The 15,679-nt window shown below is 47.7% G+C and overlaps 1 protein-coding gene across 6 annotated transcripts in view; it reads right to left on the bottom strand.

Moving 5' to 3' along the window:
- Positions 1 to 15,679, bottom strand: part of Znf827 (zinc finger protein 827) — a 163,722-nt gene that overhangs the window by 14,605 nt on the left and 133,438 nt on the right. For all 6 annotated transcript variants that reach the window (XM_076864511.2, XM_076864510.2, XM_076864514.2 and 3 more), the window contains 3 exons: positions 5,317 to 5,454; positions 2,929 to 3,100; positions 1,731 to 1,897 (listed from right to left, as the gene is read on the bottom strand). In XM_076864511.2, coding sequence (XP_076720626.1) covers positions 1,731 to 1,897; positions 2,929 to 3,100; positions 5,317 to 5,454 — 477 coding nt within the window. The remainder of the gene's footprint in view (positions 1 to 1,730; positions 1,898 to 2,928; positions 3,101 to 5,316; positions 5,455 to 15,679) is intronic.

Genomic DNA, 15,679 nt, shown 5'->3' with positions numbered 1-15,679 from the left:
GCATTAAAAGCTTTTGGTAAATAACAAAAGAGACTTCTTTAAGGAATTTTGGTCTTGGCTCTCTGTATTAACAAATAAGAATATTGTCCCCAGCTAGATAGGGAGCTGCGTCACCCCAGAGGGAACAGGATCTCCCTTCTGTGCCCCCTGGTAATTAGGAGGTGAGCATGCTTGCATTTGCATTGGCCAGTCAACAATGTGAGGTTTCCATCAATGATAAGTGATGCTAAGCCCACCTCTTCCAGCCACTAAGTTTCTACAGTTTCTCTGAGGTGGGGTGGGGGGGTGGAGAGGGCTGCAGAGCATTCTGGGATGGAGACCCAGGCATATGTTGGGGTAAACAGGGTTGAAGAAGGAAGGTTTCACAGAAAAAAAGAGTCTCTTTGAAGCCAGTGGAGATGAGAAGGAGGCTGGCCTTTCCCTCCATGAGCCACTCCAGAAACTCTGAATTTAATTTGTCTTCCACGTGGGTTTCCCAGCTCACCTGCTGCCTGTGGTGCTAATGTGGTTATGGTCAGACAGCCGACTGTAAAAATGGCACCTTTTCACTCAGCATAATGACTATCTGCAGACCTCCAAGTCATAGCTGCTCAGTTTACTGACAAAAACAAGCTTTTATTGCTGTTGGCACCACTGAGCCAAAGCAGCCAAAGAAGCACAGAGAACTCCTTATCGGCCATGCTCATCGTCAGCACAACTGTCAGGGAACTTCCCCTTCCGGAATCCTCCAGCAGCCGGTGATGTAAGGGGCTGACCCAACACCCGGGGCTGGCAGTTAGCAGCATCAGCTTTTAATTTCTAAGCACCACAAATGTGGGGTTGCGGGGGGGGGGGGAGGTCTTCCTCATTCTCACTTAATGACTCCACGCTGGTGTCATTTGTAACCATCACTTGTGAGAGTCTAATTGCACGGTGAAGTCAAAATGTTAACATCATTAAATGGAAGAAGTTAACCAGAATGGCAAGAGGCTCCAGTGAGAGGCGAGGGCCGGCCAAGTCTTGTTAGGTTTGTTTCAGGAGAATCTGGTTATCTTTGCCCATGAACAGAGGTGCCATGTGTCACTATGGGGAGTGTCAGGGCTATGAGAGTTCTCTGGAAGGGAACGGAGCCTGCAGAGTTAGGTGCTCAGTGCCCTGGCGCAGAGAAACAGAAAGGTTTAATAAAAGCTCTGCCAGGTGTTTTGTGGGCCAGAGCAGGCTGTGGAAGGAAAACCGTCCTGGGCTGAGTTGCTCAAGTCACGTCCAGGTTGCTGGCCTTGGACGGAATACCGTTAAGCCTCAGTTCTTCCTTCTACATGTGCGGTAACAATAATGTTCACCTCAGAGCATTGCTAAGAGGTTTAAATGGCATCCAGTGTGCAAAGGCACAAGCCTGGGGCAAGGAAAGACCTCAATGACCGCTATGTATAACAATGAGCAAGAAGATGTGGTGCAAGAACTCGGGGCTCACATCTCTCAAAAGCATCCAAACCCGGGCATCTTCCAGATCAGTGAGGCCCAGGTCGAGCCAGGCAATGACATTGTGACTGCGGGACAATGTGGCCCAGATGTTCTGGAAAAGTCCTTCCTTCTATGGAGAGACAGCCTGAAACTCGGGGTTTTGTAGCGACTAACCTTCTATGGAAGGAAATGCCAAGGTCTCAGGGCAGCAAGGATGCTTCTGCCATGTGGCAGGCAGTCTGGGGTGCAAGGGATGCAGAAGGGGGAGAAGGACTGACAGGAGTGGTCACCTGTGTGCTTGGTGCCAATGTGAGCCTTGATCTCCGCTTCCTCCATGGTGACAAAGTCGCAGGCGGTGCAGCAGATGGAAAACATCCACTGCTCCTTGTCCACGTGGAGTGACATGTGACTGACAAACTGGACATTGAGCTCAGTCTCAAATCCACACACGTGGCAGCTACACAAAAGGTCAAAAGGAAAGAGGGAGAGTGAGACACGCTTCCTGTGTGTGCTGCGTGTGTGCATGCAGTGTGTGCATGTATTGCGCGCACAAAAACTAGTTTCACACACATTTTCTCTCCACCAAAAGGTATCATGTTAGAAAATTCTTCTGCTTCCTGGGATGCCTGAAGTGGTCACTGTGCCAAACGGATTAGGTGCCAGCATAATGTAACAATCCCATACACGCTATAATGATGTTAAATAATCATAAAGTTAATTAAAAACTACAGCTTCCAGATGCTGCACATCGCCTAACTGATTCCTTTGGGCACAGAGATGCGGGGCGGTGCAGCCAAGGTATTTAGCGGTGCTGGTCCACCGATAAAATTGGAGTGTGCTGCACATCCCGGAGCCTCTCTCTGGCTCTGGAAACCTCCCTGCGCAGCAAGGAAAGCACACACAGGTTGTCCTGTGGCACGCGAAACCTCGGGCAGTCCTGTCCGTGATTACTCCTGATAGAAGCCACCCCGCCTCAGAGACGCCTTGCCAAAGCAAGTGTCCAACGATATCTCGGGGCAACATTTGGTAGCGAGTCTGATACCTGGACTTTTATGGTGACTGAACCAAATATTGATTCACCTTTGACTATGGAAGCAGAATGACACTGCTGGGACTAAAGGGCACATAACCAAGGGACAATATGTGATGTCTTCTGAGCTATCTCCTCCTCGGGGCTCTCAGATTTCTTAGGCGGCAGCAAGGGGCTCAGTTACAAGTTTGGGACCACGCAGACCCAAGAGCCACTCTCTGGAGCTCCGTTCCACAGAGGTCGTCCAAGACCCTTCTCTTTCAATTAACTCTACGAGGCCAAACTGCAGAGGAGTCCCTGCCACACAGGGTTGGAGCTAAGCAAAGAACGTATTCAAATGAAGATCTGCATGTGATTGAGACAAGGGCCTTGGTGACACAGGCCCCGGGGAAGACTGGCTGAGAGTCTGAAAACAAGGGGTCTGGGAGGCCCCACTAGTGTGCTCGTCCTCGACTCACCTGTAATAATAAGGATGTTTCTTCCCGTCACTGCCTTCAGAGGTGACGGCGCTGACAATGTCCTCGGTGTCTGTACTCACCAGCTTCACAGAATGGACAGTCAAGTGCTGGTTCAGATTCGCACGGCACTTAGCAGCATAGGGGCACAAGTGGCATTTGTATTTTCTTTCCTCTGGGGGGAGAACAAACAGGAATAAACCCGAACTGCTCTCAAAAAATGAAATCTCGACCCCTGGCAAGAGATCACTGAAGTGCACCAAGGAGAGGATGAGTCGAGGCTCATTTCAAACGAGGACAAAGGTCACATCTTGGAATAGCAAGTGTCTCAAGCACCCAGCAGTCTGTGCCTGTATTAATCCTCCCAAAGATAAAAGAGGGGCTCCCAGGGCCATACCTCTGAGCAAGACTTGATGGACAGCCTGAAACTCGGGGTTCTGTAGCGACTAACCAAATACAGATGCAACGCTGAATATGGAAGCCAAACCTAACACTGCAAGGCTGATGGGCCACACAACCTGGGGACAGCACATATGCCTCCTGGGACACTTCCCTGGAGTTCTTCCTAATAAGGTGAGCCCCACAGGGGCTAAAGGGTACCGTGTGTGTGTGTGTGTGTGTGTGTGTGTGTGTGTGCGCGCCCCTATGTGTCAGTGTGGGGTGCTGAGCCCGGCAGCAGAACAAAATCAACATTCACAGCTCTGGAGAGTAAGAGAGGCCCATCATTTTCCCTAAGCTCCTGGCCTGGGTCAAACATGAAATAACAACTAATGAAATTAAAGTTAAAAAAAAAATGACTTGTATAAAATAATTTAATTGGACATTTTCATTTAACATAAATAAAATAAAAAATTTCAATTAATTTCTTAATGGAAATTCTCATAAAACTGACTAACGTTTCAGGATTGTTTCCAGAGTGGCATTCTGAATTCATTTGGTTAATCAAGCAAATTAAAGTACAAGGAGCAGGGCTTTGCTTTCATTGTACAGACAGAGGCAGTGAAGAACCACAGCACAGCCTCCCTTTCCATCCCTAATTTGACTTGGTATTTCTGCACTTGGGTTGAAGAAAATACCTGTCTTGTTTACATCACAGGAAGAACCTGGAAAAGAAGGTGTTTCTACACCACACTAAGCATCACCATTATCACAGGTGGTCCCCAGCATCTGAAGGGTGCTGCAGGGGAGTTGGGGGGGGGAGTCCTACAGCACAGGTTATTACACAGAGTCCTTTAGAATCTTTGCATTTGTGTAAGTCAGTGAGGCTGTTGAGATTTGCTATGTATTAAGGTTACACTTTCTCCCTAAACTGAACTGCGAGCTTTCTCTCTTTTTTCCTGTCACTTGGGGAGGATTTAATAACCTTGGAATTTCTGATTCTCAAAAGATGAGAAAGAACTCATCTGAGAGAATTTTTGGAGCTCTTTCTTTCCTACTTTCGGATACATTTTCTTCCTTTGCTTTTCTTAATGAAACTTAAGTGAAGTTGTCTCTTTCGGGATCATCTCCTTCCTGTTACTGGCCTGTAATCCCAGTGGCTCAGGAGGCTGAGGCAGGAGGACTGCAAGTTCAAAGCCAGCCTCAGCAACTCAGTGAGACCCTGTCACTTTATAAAACATAAAAAGGATTGGGGATGTGGCTCAGCCGCTAAGCACCCCTGGATTCAATCCCTGGTATAAAAACAAAACAAAGGAACTAAAATCAGCACACTACAGTGAGACATGCACACTAATGTTTACAGCAGACCATATACAACAGCCAAGTTATGGAATCAGCCCAGGTGCCTGTCAATGGGTGAATGGATAAAGAGTGAAATTATGTCTTCACTTATTTTTTTACTGTTTTACTCCTTGTGAATTTGGCTCCTTTCCCCCATTCTTAGAATCACCCATTATCTGTCTACTGTTAAATGTCAATGAGGGCTTGTTTTAAGGAACTTGTTTTAAGCAGACTCAGGGATGGCCACCACGTACCGCTCCACCCAAGACTCCGTCATGCAAGAGTGCCCACTATGGTTTCTAGAAGAGTCTCCAATGTTCAGGAAACTGAAAAGACCAAGGTGGCCCCTTCGCCACTGTTCCACCATGAGATGAAACCACTAGGACGGGGTGAGGCCTCTTCCCCTGCACCTTTGGGAGGAGACTGTCCACCTGCTGGTGAGCTCAGCATCTTCCCTAGGCACGTGGAAATGTGTGTGTCTCCTCCTGGGTCCTCCCTGGAGCTCAGTGAACTTCCCAGGACAAACAGAAAAGCCTTCCTGGGTCTTGCTTCAACATGCCAGGTATGAGGCCCCGGAGGTCCACTTCCTGAACCATTTCTCTCAGGGGGAGCTCGACTTCTCTCGGAGGTTGGTGACAGTCAGGAGGACGTGGCAGGGAGGTGTCCGCTCACCTGTGTGCAGCGAGAGGTGTCGGGACAGGGTCTGCTGTCGGCCAAACACTTTCCCACACACGTCGCAGGGGAAAAGCTGGTCGTTGAACTTCCAGGATGGCAATCCGTTTCCCGCCTCCAGGACTATCTTTTCTGTTTCTGGTGAAGAGAACAGAGAGTCATGAGGAGGGGACTGAGCAGCAGGGAGGCACTTCATTTTGGTCAATTCTGAGGGCTAAGGCAGAGGCCTTCTCCCAGAGGATGTGGTTCGTGACTGCAAACAAGACCCACAGCTGGTCCTCACGCTCATTTCCTGTCTCTGAGGAGGCCACTTGAGAAAGGTGAGGTGGCATCCAGTGAATTACAACTGCCAAGTCTTTAGCTGACCCACTCCCCAAGTGATTGACAGCATTGTGCCCAGTATACCATAGGCACTCCATAAATACTTTCTGAATGACTGGCTGAACTGCATGCTAAAATCTTAGAAATGTAAACTGTTGCCTCAAGATACTAAACACAGTCTTCTACATCTCAGATCCCAGTGCAAATATCAAAAGTCCCATCCTTCAAAAGGAAACGCTCTCATCCTGCCCTTTACGGAGAAAGTTTTGTCCTATGTTCTGGGTTGGGCAAAATTCTTAGCCAGGAACTTGTTTTAAACAGATTCAGGGATGGTCACCACGTACTGCTCCACCCAAGACTCCCTCGTGCAAGAGTGCACACTATGGTTTCTAGAATAGTGTCCAGTGTTTAGGAAACTGGTGAGTGACCTGCATGTGACTCACAGCCATGGATAAGTGGACATGAAAACTTCCCATTTTAAAGTTTTTCTTGGGCTGGGGTTGTGGCCCAATGATAGAGTGCTTGCCTCACATATGTGAGGCACTAGGTTCGATCCTCAGCACTACATAAAAATAAAAACAAAATAAAGATATTGTGCCCATGTATAACTAAAAAAAAAACTTAAAAAAAAATGTTTTCCTTTTTTCCTAACCATCTGCAGGATTACCTCCCATTTTCCTGTCCATACTTCTCAATGAACTGATTTACAAACACCCCTTTTGCAGTGATCTAAGGAGACAGGAGGCAGTGCCAACAAGAGGTAAGGGGACATGTCCAAGGGGACACTCATCTGGGCTTCCTCTGAAGACGCTTTGAGTTAGTGTCTTGTCCTTTACCTCCGTTATTGTGAATCTCAAAGTGCAGAACCACATCACAGAACCCAACACCACCACGTGGTGCTAATTAACTGATGGGAAGAACTTTTCATAAGACCCAAGCGACGGAAATGCTTAGACCACTGGTCAGAGGCAACGGCAGGAAAAAGCACTCTACTTCACACAATTTGGCTAAAACTGCTTCCCAAACACACTCTTCCACCTGTATTTGGGTAACTGGATTGATTTTCATTTGAATGAAGATTTGCCAGATGGCGTCACCTAAGGAAAGAAGAAACAAATAGGGACCTGTGTTTGGAGATGGGGGGATGGCGACTCTGCAATTCTGTTTGCTGGGAGCTCCTGCCAGCAAGCCCAACACTGATAACACACACTTGTTGACTGATCTGTGTTTGTTAAAACTCTCTGGGCCTCGGGAGAAGAGCTGGTCCTATTAAGGTAGGATGAGGGACTCAAAACCGCTGAAAGGCAAGGGGTGGGGATGTGGGGAAGGCAGGGTGAAAGGGAGGCGCGGGCCAGGTGAGCTTCTGAAGGCAGGAGCCACTCTCAGACAAGGTCCTTGAGCCCAAGCAGTGGGCCTTCCAGCCACACCGTCACGAGGGGTGTTTCAGGCAGCTCCTTTTAAGTGTGCAATCAAAACAGCACTTCAAAGGAGGACGACAGTCAAAATGATTAGGAGAGGTCAAGAGGGTACAGGGTCTTTGAAAACTTTCCCAGCAAGAAGGAATTAATTGGGTCACAGACCCAACAAGTAGGCGCAATTAAAAATAAAGAAGTCTCTTGATGATTCTTTCAAGTATTAGTCATGTACTTGGAGAAGCTCAAGCATCACAGAAGTCCGTTCCTTCCGTGGCCTAGAAAACGATGACATCTGTGAAGCTCAGGGTGAGGCCAGCAGGTATCCTGGTGAGGGCTCTTAGAATGGGTCACCTCAGCCCTGCACTAGACCCAAGCCTTGTCCGGGGTGGCTCCCATCCTCTCTGATGTCTGCATCAACCATGGCAAATCTGTCTCTATCTCAGGCCATCTGACCCTATCTCAGAAGGGACAGGACCTGAGAAGCCACGGGAAGGCGTTTGGCCTCGGAGAACTTTGGAACCCAGGGCAAGACAGGACCAGACTTGTGCCTCTTCCTCATTTCCACCCAAATGAACGTGAAAACCTCAGAATCATTTTTGATGTCTCCCTTTCCTTCTTTCAGCACATCTAAGCGGTCACCCAAACTGCCCATCTCATCTCAGAGATCTTTCTAGAGAGAACCCTTCTACTTTGAGTCATTATCTCTCACCAAGATTGTTGCAAAACCCTCCCAAACAGCTTCTCGGCTGCCAAGTTTCAGCCTTCCTGCAGCCCCTCCTCCCCCCAGAGGCTCCGAGGAGCTCTCCCTGGGGCACAAGTCTGATCACGTCTTGCCTGTATTCTAAACACCTTCCTGTGGCTTCTGAGGTCCTCCACTGTCCTCCACCAGCCTCCTCCCATCACCCAGTCGCTGGTCGGAGTGGGAACCAAGGATTTCCTTCTAAGCTTTTAAATCAACTCTTCTTCCACCAACAGCTGCTCCCACACCACCACTTCTGCACACCACCCCGACTTGCTCTCAGGCCTCTCTCAGATTCCATCCCCTCGATGCAGCTTCTCCAGTTCCCTAGAATCAACTTCCCCTCCTCATCCCTGAAGCCCTTCTAGAAAGACTTCCATTGTACCACTTTGCCTCGTCTATTATTTGTTCACATAATGCTACAGTTTGGAGACCGAATGCTCCCTAAAGGCCCACGAGTTAAGGGCTTAGTCTCCAGCTCGGGGCACTCTTGAAGGCAATGGAACTTTAGGAGGTGGAGCCTAGCGGGAGGCATTTAGGTCATTGGGGTCATGCCCTCTAAGGGGATACTGGAACCCAGGCCCTCTGCTCCTGACCGCCATGTGTTGAGTAGGGTGCTTCCCTGTGAACTTCCTTCCACATGTGTCCCTCACCACAGTCCCAAGGTAACAGGGCCAACTGACCACGGACTGGAACCTATGGAACTGTGAGCCAAAATAAGCCTTCCCTCTTTTTAAGTTGATCATTACAGGCATTGTGTTATAGTAATGGAAAGTGGACCAACACATCTCGCGTATCATCTACACATGTCTATATCTCTCTCTATCAATATGACGTAAAGCACACAGCACAGCGCAACAAGCAGCAGAGCTTCCTCTGGAGGTTCTCTGGCCTGCCTTCCCTGGTAGACTGTCAAGTCCCTGGGGGATGGGGCTCTGTGATTTATCTGTGGACCCTCGGCATGAGCACAGTACTTGATACACTATCAGTGCTTAGTATATATTTGTTTAATAAATGAATGACTGAATGAAAGGGTCCAAGTGACACAGGCACAACTGGGAACTTCCTACCAGTATTAATCAAGGTCTCTCACCAACTCAGGGGGAAATATAAAGCTACCTGCCTTCCAAACAGGCATTTTAGCGCCACTCCAGAGAGGTGCTTTTATGATTCTATTAGTGGAAAGGTTTGCAGTCCTGTGCCGTACTCCCAAAGATTTTATATCCTTATTTCCTCCCAACAGCATGAAGCCACAAGTTGATTCTCTTTAAGACAGTCTCTCTGGCAGACACGGGTTAACCCAATGGCCATATTCAACTTTCCTTCTCCCTGCCCTCTCCTACTGGGAAGGCAGCTGGGGCAGCTATGTGCTAAAGTGCTGGCCAATGAAAAGGGTAAAGCCTGTGGATTTTCTGATAAAAGGAAAGATATGATGGGATGTGGGTTGTCTTCTTTTTCCTGCCTTGATCACAGAAGAAATGTCTGGGATTGTGGCAGCCATTCTGTGAATATGAAGCATGAGGATAGGATGATAGCCAACTGCCAGGATGGAGTGAAGGAAAGATGAAAGCGCTCAGGGTCCTTGACGGCATCTCTCTGTAGCTGAATGAATGCTAGCGCTCACCCACTTCTGGAAAACACGTCCCTGTTTGTTTCAGCCATGGTTAGCTGGCTCATTTTCTTAACTGAAAACCCTTCCTGTGGCAACTCTTGGCTTAGGACTTTGGATATTCGGTTCTAGCTTTTGACAAGCTTTTCCCCAAACCCCAGCGCTCTTGGAAGACCTCTCCGAATTCACTATCAGCAGCAACGTGTGCAGCCAGCTGAACCCATTTCCACATTTCCATCTTAATTATCTTCTTTTGTTTTGCTTAAGAAAACTGACAACCTTCTTTTAGATTGTCAAGGAATTTGATTCTTGACAATTTTTTACTGACACATAATATATAAAACAGAAAAGTATACATGTCAGTAACTGATTTTGAATCAGTTCCAAAGTCCCCAAACAGAGTAGAATACAGGCATTTAAAAAAAAAAAATGTGGATTTTCTTCATCTGTCATCTCATACCCCTTAGTGTTTGTTTCATTAATTTAAGAAAAAGTAGCAGCAAGTGTATACTTAAGATCTCCATTTCTTTTCGAACAAAATACTTGTCTAATGATGATCTTTCTCTATTCAGAGTCTCAGAGGACTTTGTCTCCTTAATTTTCTTTTCATACACCACTCTGATCCCTGAAATATGCATGAATTACCCATTAACTCCTGGTTACTTGGTGTTTTGCAATCGGATGTCTCTCTATTTTCCCACCTTGAGCATCATTTGGGTCGTTTTTCTTGTTGTTGGTGCCGAGGATTGAAACCAGGGCCTCACACATGCCCAAACACTGAGCTACACCCCCTGCTAAGTTTTTCTGTCCAATGAAGCAAAGGGGTGTGCAGAAGCGAGCCCTTTGATCCCCCAGTACAGCTGGAAAAACAGGAGCAGAGTGTTAGGGGAACCCCTCGACTCTGCACCGGGCATCTCAGTTTATAGTGAACCGAGGCCCCTCATCCACGGTGATGAGGTCTAACTGGCCAAGGTACAGTGTGACGGACAATAGGCCTCAACCTAGGGATCCCAGGGCACATGTCTCAGCTCAGGCACAGGCTGGGAAGATGAACCCCCAGTACGTCTCCAAAAGCTTCCACAGAACACAGTCAGCTGGTAGTATTGGGGAGGCAGCTCTGTCAAACTCTGCTTGACAGGACATCAGATCAAGTAAGGACTAGGATACCTTCCAATCCAACTCCATTTTCATGGGGACAAAATGAAGCAATAATTTCCAAGACCCCTCCCCGTCCAGGGCACCCTACACCCTGCACAGGGTTGGGAATAGTCTCCATGGTAGGTGACTAAGTCTCCAGGCTGTCCCGAACCTTAGTTCCAGAAGGACCTTAAAGACCATCTTGTTCAATGGTCTCTTTTCACATACAAGTGAAAGTGGCTGAAAGGTCTTATGTAACTGCCCCGGGTCACCCGGCTAGTGTCGGGGAGCGCAGAGACTAACCCACAAGTCTCATTTAAGCTCCTCCAAGCCATAAGAAATCAATGCCAACGTCTACAGCAAACAAGGGATTTTTCTTCTGTTCTTGGCTCTGGGTGGAATGTTCTCGGTTACAAGTGCATGTGTGCGGATCTGGCAACGGCTCCCAGAGGCTGGGTTTCTTTCCATTTCTTTTCTTACGAGGGTCAGCCTAAGGTATTCCCCAGCGTAGAGATGTTAGAACGGATGTCAAAATTTAGAGTAAAGACAGACCAAGGGCAAGGTTGGTAGGGTCTTGGTCCGTTATAGACCCCAAAGTCCCACGCGCACAGAGGTGGGGCTTTTAGGCAATGACAGGGTCATGAGGGCCTGACCTCATCAGTGGGTTAATCCAGCCAATGGGTTAATTAGCTGGATTACTCCACTGAGAGCTGAATGGACTGCTGGGAGGTGAGGCCTTGGAGGAAGCAGGTCTCTGGGGACACGCCCAGGAGGGGTTTATCCTTGTCCCTCCCCACTTTCCAGTTCCCCGAGCTGAGCAGCTTTCTTTGGCTAAGCCCTCGGGCCATGATGTTTCTGCCTTGGAGCTGGTGGATCACGGACTGAACCTTCTGAAGCCTCCAGCCAAAGTAAGTTGTTCCTCCTCTGAGCAATTCCTGTCAGGTATTTTGGTCAAAGTAAAGAGCAGCTGACTAACACGAAGATCCAACAGGAACATCCTAAAAACCCAGTCCCTCTGAGTAAACTGGTTGTTAATGAAGAGTGATCCCTTGGGCCTTTCGCTGCCATTTGGGGAGCATTTTGGGTAATAAATCAATGAAGAGGGAAAAAAAAAAAAACACACAAACACACTAACAAACAATAAAAATTCAAAACCCAAATATCAAAAACCAGGGGACAAAGGAAAGGACTTCAGTTTGCTTCCTTTCAATTTGGACACCCCTTTGCCCTGTATCTGGTGCCCGGGGCGCTTTGCTGGGGCATTTTACTGTGTGAGGAGATCGCTGCTTTCCCTGACAAAAATAACCCTCTCCAAGAACCATCTCCCAACCTGGCTTTGGCAAGAGAAATGCTGAGAGAGGAGGCTTTATTTGGGTAAAGCTGTAAGTAAAAGATTGGCCAAAATATGACCTCGACTCATAAATAACTATCTAGATCAACTGGAGCCACGTCAGCTGGTCACGGAAGAAGCGGCTCTGGGGCCGCCTGGGTTTTCCGTTATGAAATATGGATCTTGATCTTTTATTTCTTTCATCATCAAGGCTGGCAAGTTTTGAGGCATAACTTACACTGAAACTGTGCCGCCCTCCATACTCCTGGAGAGACGGACCTGTCAGGTCCTTCCCCAGGCTGGGCATGGGACGCTCTGGTCGGGCCAATTCTGACAGGCCCCATGCTCTGGTCTCACTGCACTCCGCTCTGCCTCTGCCTAAAACAAGCGTCCACCTTGTGGGGGCTGCTAACGGAGTGAAGAGCCAGCTGTGATTTATGCTTCTTATGGGTTTCTCTTCCTTAGTGCTTGCAGTTCTTCTAGATCTCTTTAAAAACAACTTGGAGGGGTCATTTCAACGGAGGGTAACTTGACAACATCCACCCTTTTGGCTCAGAGGATCTTTCTTGCAGCACGAGGACAGAAGCCACATTGCAGATGGCTGGCACCGATGACCTGTCTCACCATTTTACTGATCACTAGGGATCCTGCACAAGGTACCAGCGGTGCTGCTCATGGCAGGTCCTAACAGAACCAGTAGTTTCCTATGATCACCTCTCTGCAGGTCTTGGAGTAACGGAGGAACAATTCAAACACTTTGTCAAAGAACAGGATTTTCTGCTGGTCAAGGTGTCAATCCAACCAACTACTAGAACAACACAATTGAGCAATAGTTCTGTTAATCTGTGGCCAATTAAAAACCACTGGGTGAAGATTCCTACACATAGAAGAGTTCACAGCCTTGAACTTCCTTGTTCTCCTTTCAATCTTTAATGCTGAACTCTATTTTGGCTTTTGCAGGCACACGCACAGGTCTTGGGAAGATGAAATCCATCAAAAACATCTCCAAAAATTTCCATGAAAACAACTCATCTGGTAGAATTTGTGAGGAAGCTCTATCAAACTCTACTGGACAGGACATTAGATCAAGTAGAGGACCTGGAGCTCTTCTAATCCAACCCTTTTATTTTCATGAGAAAAAAATGAAGCATGAACCAAGTCCCTCCCCACCCTAAGGCACCCTTCAATCTGCCTAGGTTGGGAACAGTCTCCATGGTAGGTGAGTCTCCATCCTGCTCCAATCCTTAGTTCAAGGAGGACCTTAAAGATCATCTTGTTGAATCGTCTCTTTTTATAAATAAGGAAAGTGAAGCTGAGAGAACTTAGGTAATTCCCCCAGGTAACCTGGCTAGTGGCTGGGAGAGCAGAAACCAAACCACAGTCACAGTCAAGCTCCCCCAAGCCACGAGAAATCAATGCCTCAGGCTTCCACAAACCTTGTGCAACTGGTTCTTAGCATGTAGCTGCCTGGGAAGGATCCTCCCAGGAAAACTAGATGACATTTTATTGCTTAGTGCTGGGCAACAGTTAGATGCAACAGTTATTGACTGACTTGAAATCTGATAAGATGATGAGGAACTGTGTGTTTTCTACATCTGGTTTTTCACACTGGTCATTAAAAATCAACAGAAGGGAACTTGACCTTGGTGTAGAAAATGACTGGGGCCAGGCACCCCTAATTCCAGCAAGGCTGATCACATAGAACTTCAGCACCACAGAGAACTTCCCTAAGCATCCAAACACAGAGTCACTGCCAGAATCTAGACCTCTACATTAAAAAAAAAATCATGCCTGGGGGCTGGGGTTAGGGCTCAGTGGTAGAGCGCTCACCCCACAACGCGCGAGGCCTGGGTTTGATCCTCAGCACCACATAAAAATGAATAAATAAAATAAAGGTATTGTGCCCAACTACAACTAAAAAATAAATATTTAAAAAAACGCATGAAAAGTTGGGTGTTGCTGCTACCTTTTTCCTTTACTTGTATTTCAAGATCAGTGTTTCCTCCATAAACGCTTCTTGAGTAAATGAGACAGTCACAACTCCACGACCCGTCTGTTGCACCAAGTGGCAAATGGATTTTACGCTGTAACGTGGAGGCAAACTGAAAACGTTGACTCAGGAGTCACATCTGAAGGCCTTTGGCTATTGCCTCTTTAGTTACAAAGACCAGTGACCATGTCTCTAGGACATCTATAAATCTCTGGTAGAAAATCAACAGGCCCTGGGGTTGAGCCGTTTCTTTTTGTGTTTCTGGCAGATACTGATGATTACTTACTTGATATCCAACAAACTACCTTTTGTTTTTTTCTTTTTGAAGGTGACAATGTGCCCAGTTACAAACATACACCTTCCCTGTTGACTCCCACTTCTGTTAGGGGCAGGTCACGAAGCAGTTCTGGACAATGAGATTCAGGTGTCCGTTCCTGCAGAGAGTTTCTCTGACACTCTGACCCCCCAGACCCCAAACCCCAAAGACGGTCTTGTCAGAAAGCTTCTGCCTTGACTCAGCTCTTCCCCTCGGTGCCTGGAGGTGCAGCAGTTTTCAGCCATGAAGTTGAAAGCCATTGATGAGGGCGGAAGAGCAGAAGATTAGAAGCTGGTCCTCGATGTGTTCCGGAGACAGCAGCACCGGCCTTACACCCCCTGATTCTGATTTCCTTGTGATGTGAGAAAAACGGATTCTCATTGGCTACGATTCTAACAGGTAAACTTCCATCTGGGCAGTTTATGATCACTGTGCAAAACAGTCCTGGGGTTTGTAACGGTACATCCAGGAGCCAATGCCCACTGACGACCACGGCTTTCACGCAGGGGGGATTCACCACTGTGCGAGGCACTGCCCGGCATTTTCCACATTAGATTTAACCACACAACAGCCCTGCACCTTAGGTACCATCATTAGCATTCCCATTTTACAAAAATTAAAAAAGCGAGAAAGAATACCAACCTCCGAGTGCTTACTCTTAACCACTCATCACATCACAGTCTAAGACCAAAAAGGAAAATCTAAATCTATCTCACCAGAAAGATCGTCTGTTACAATCAGTGCTTTTCCACTTTAAACTTTCCTGTATGTGCCAACCATGGAGAGGGAGCATCAACGATCACACAGATTCACCAAGGGCTTCACCGGGCAGCCCCTGCGCCTGCTCCAGGAGAAAGCACAGTGTCCCTCAGAGTCTCTGCTCATCTCGGCTACCTGCCCTGTCCCCGCCTCTCCCTGGTTTCCACGTCTGGGTGGGTTGCTGCATGCTACAGCCTGTATGCTCAATGTCCCCAAGGCCCGGGTGTTGAAGGCTTAGTCCCCAGCTTGCTGCTATTGGAAGGTGGAGGAACCCTGAAGAGGCGGGGTCCAGGGGGCCCATCTGTCATTGGATGGGGATGGTGGGACTCCAGCTCCTTGCCTGTCCTCTGTTCCACTTCTTGGCCTTGCAGTGAGGGGCTCTGCTCTGCCCTGTGCCCTGGTCACGATGTGCTTCCCCTACCAGAGGTCGAAAAGCAGTAGGTCTGCCGGGTCATGGACTGGAACCTCAAAATGTGAGCCCAAAGAAACCTTTGCTCTTCATAAATTGGTTCTCTCAGGTATTTGTTATAGGGATGAAAAGTGAACACACTGCATATTAAAAGTCTGAGCACCGTTTATGTAAAGTTTAATTAAAAAAACTTCTTTCAGTTCAGTTTTCACTCGCCCCAGAAAGACTCTATGGTGACTGTTTTCTCAACTCTTTTCTCTCTCTCTCTTTGCTTTTTTTGGTACCAGGCACTGAACACAAGGGTGCTTAACCACTGAGCCACACCCCCAGCCCTTTTT

This window comes from Callospermophilus lateralis, chromosome 8, assembly GCF_048772815.1.
Source record: "Callospermophilus lateralis isolate mCalLat2 chromosome 8, mCalLat2.hap1, whole genome shotgun sequence".
NCBI lineage: Eukaryota > Metazoa > Chordata > Mammalia > Rodentia > Sciuridae > Callospermophilus > Callospermophilus lateralis.
Note: the sequence above shows the minus strand (reverse complement) of the source record. Positions and strands in the feature narration are given on the sequence as shown.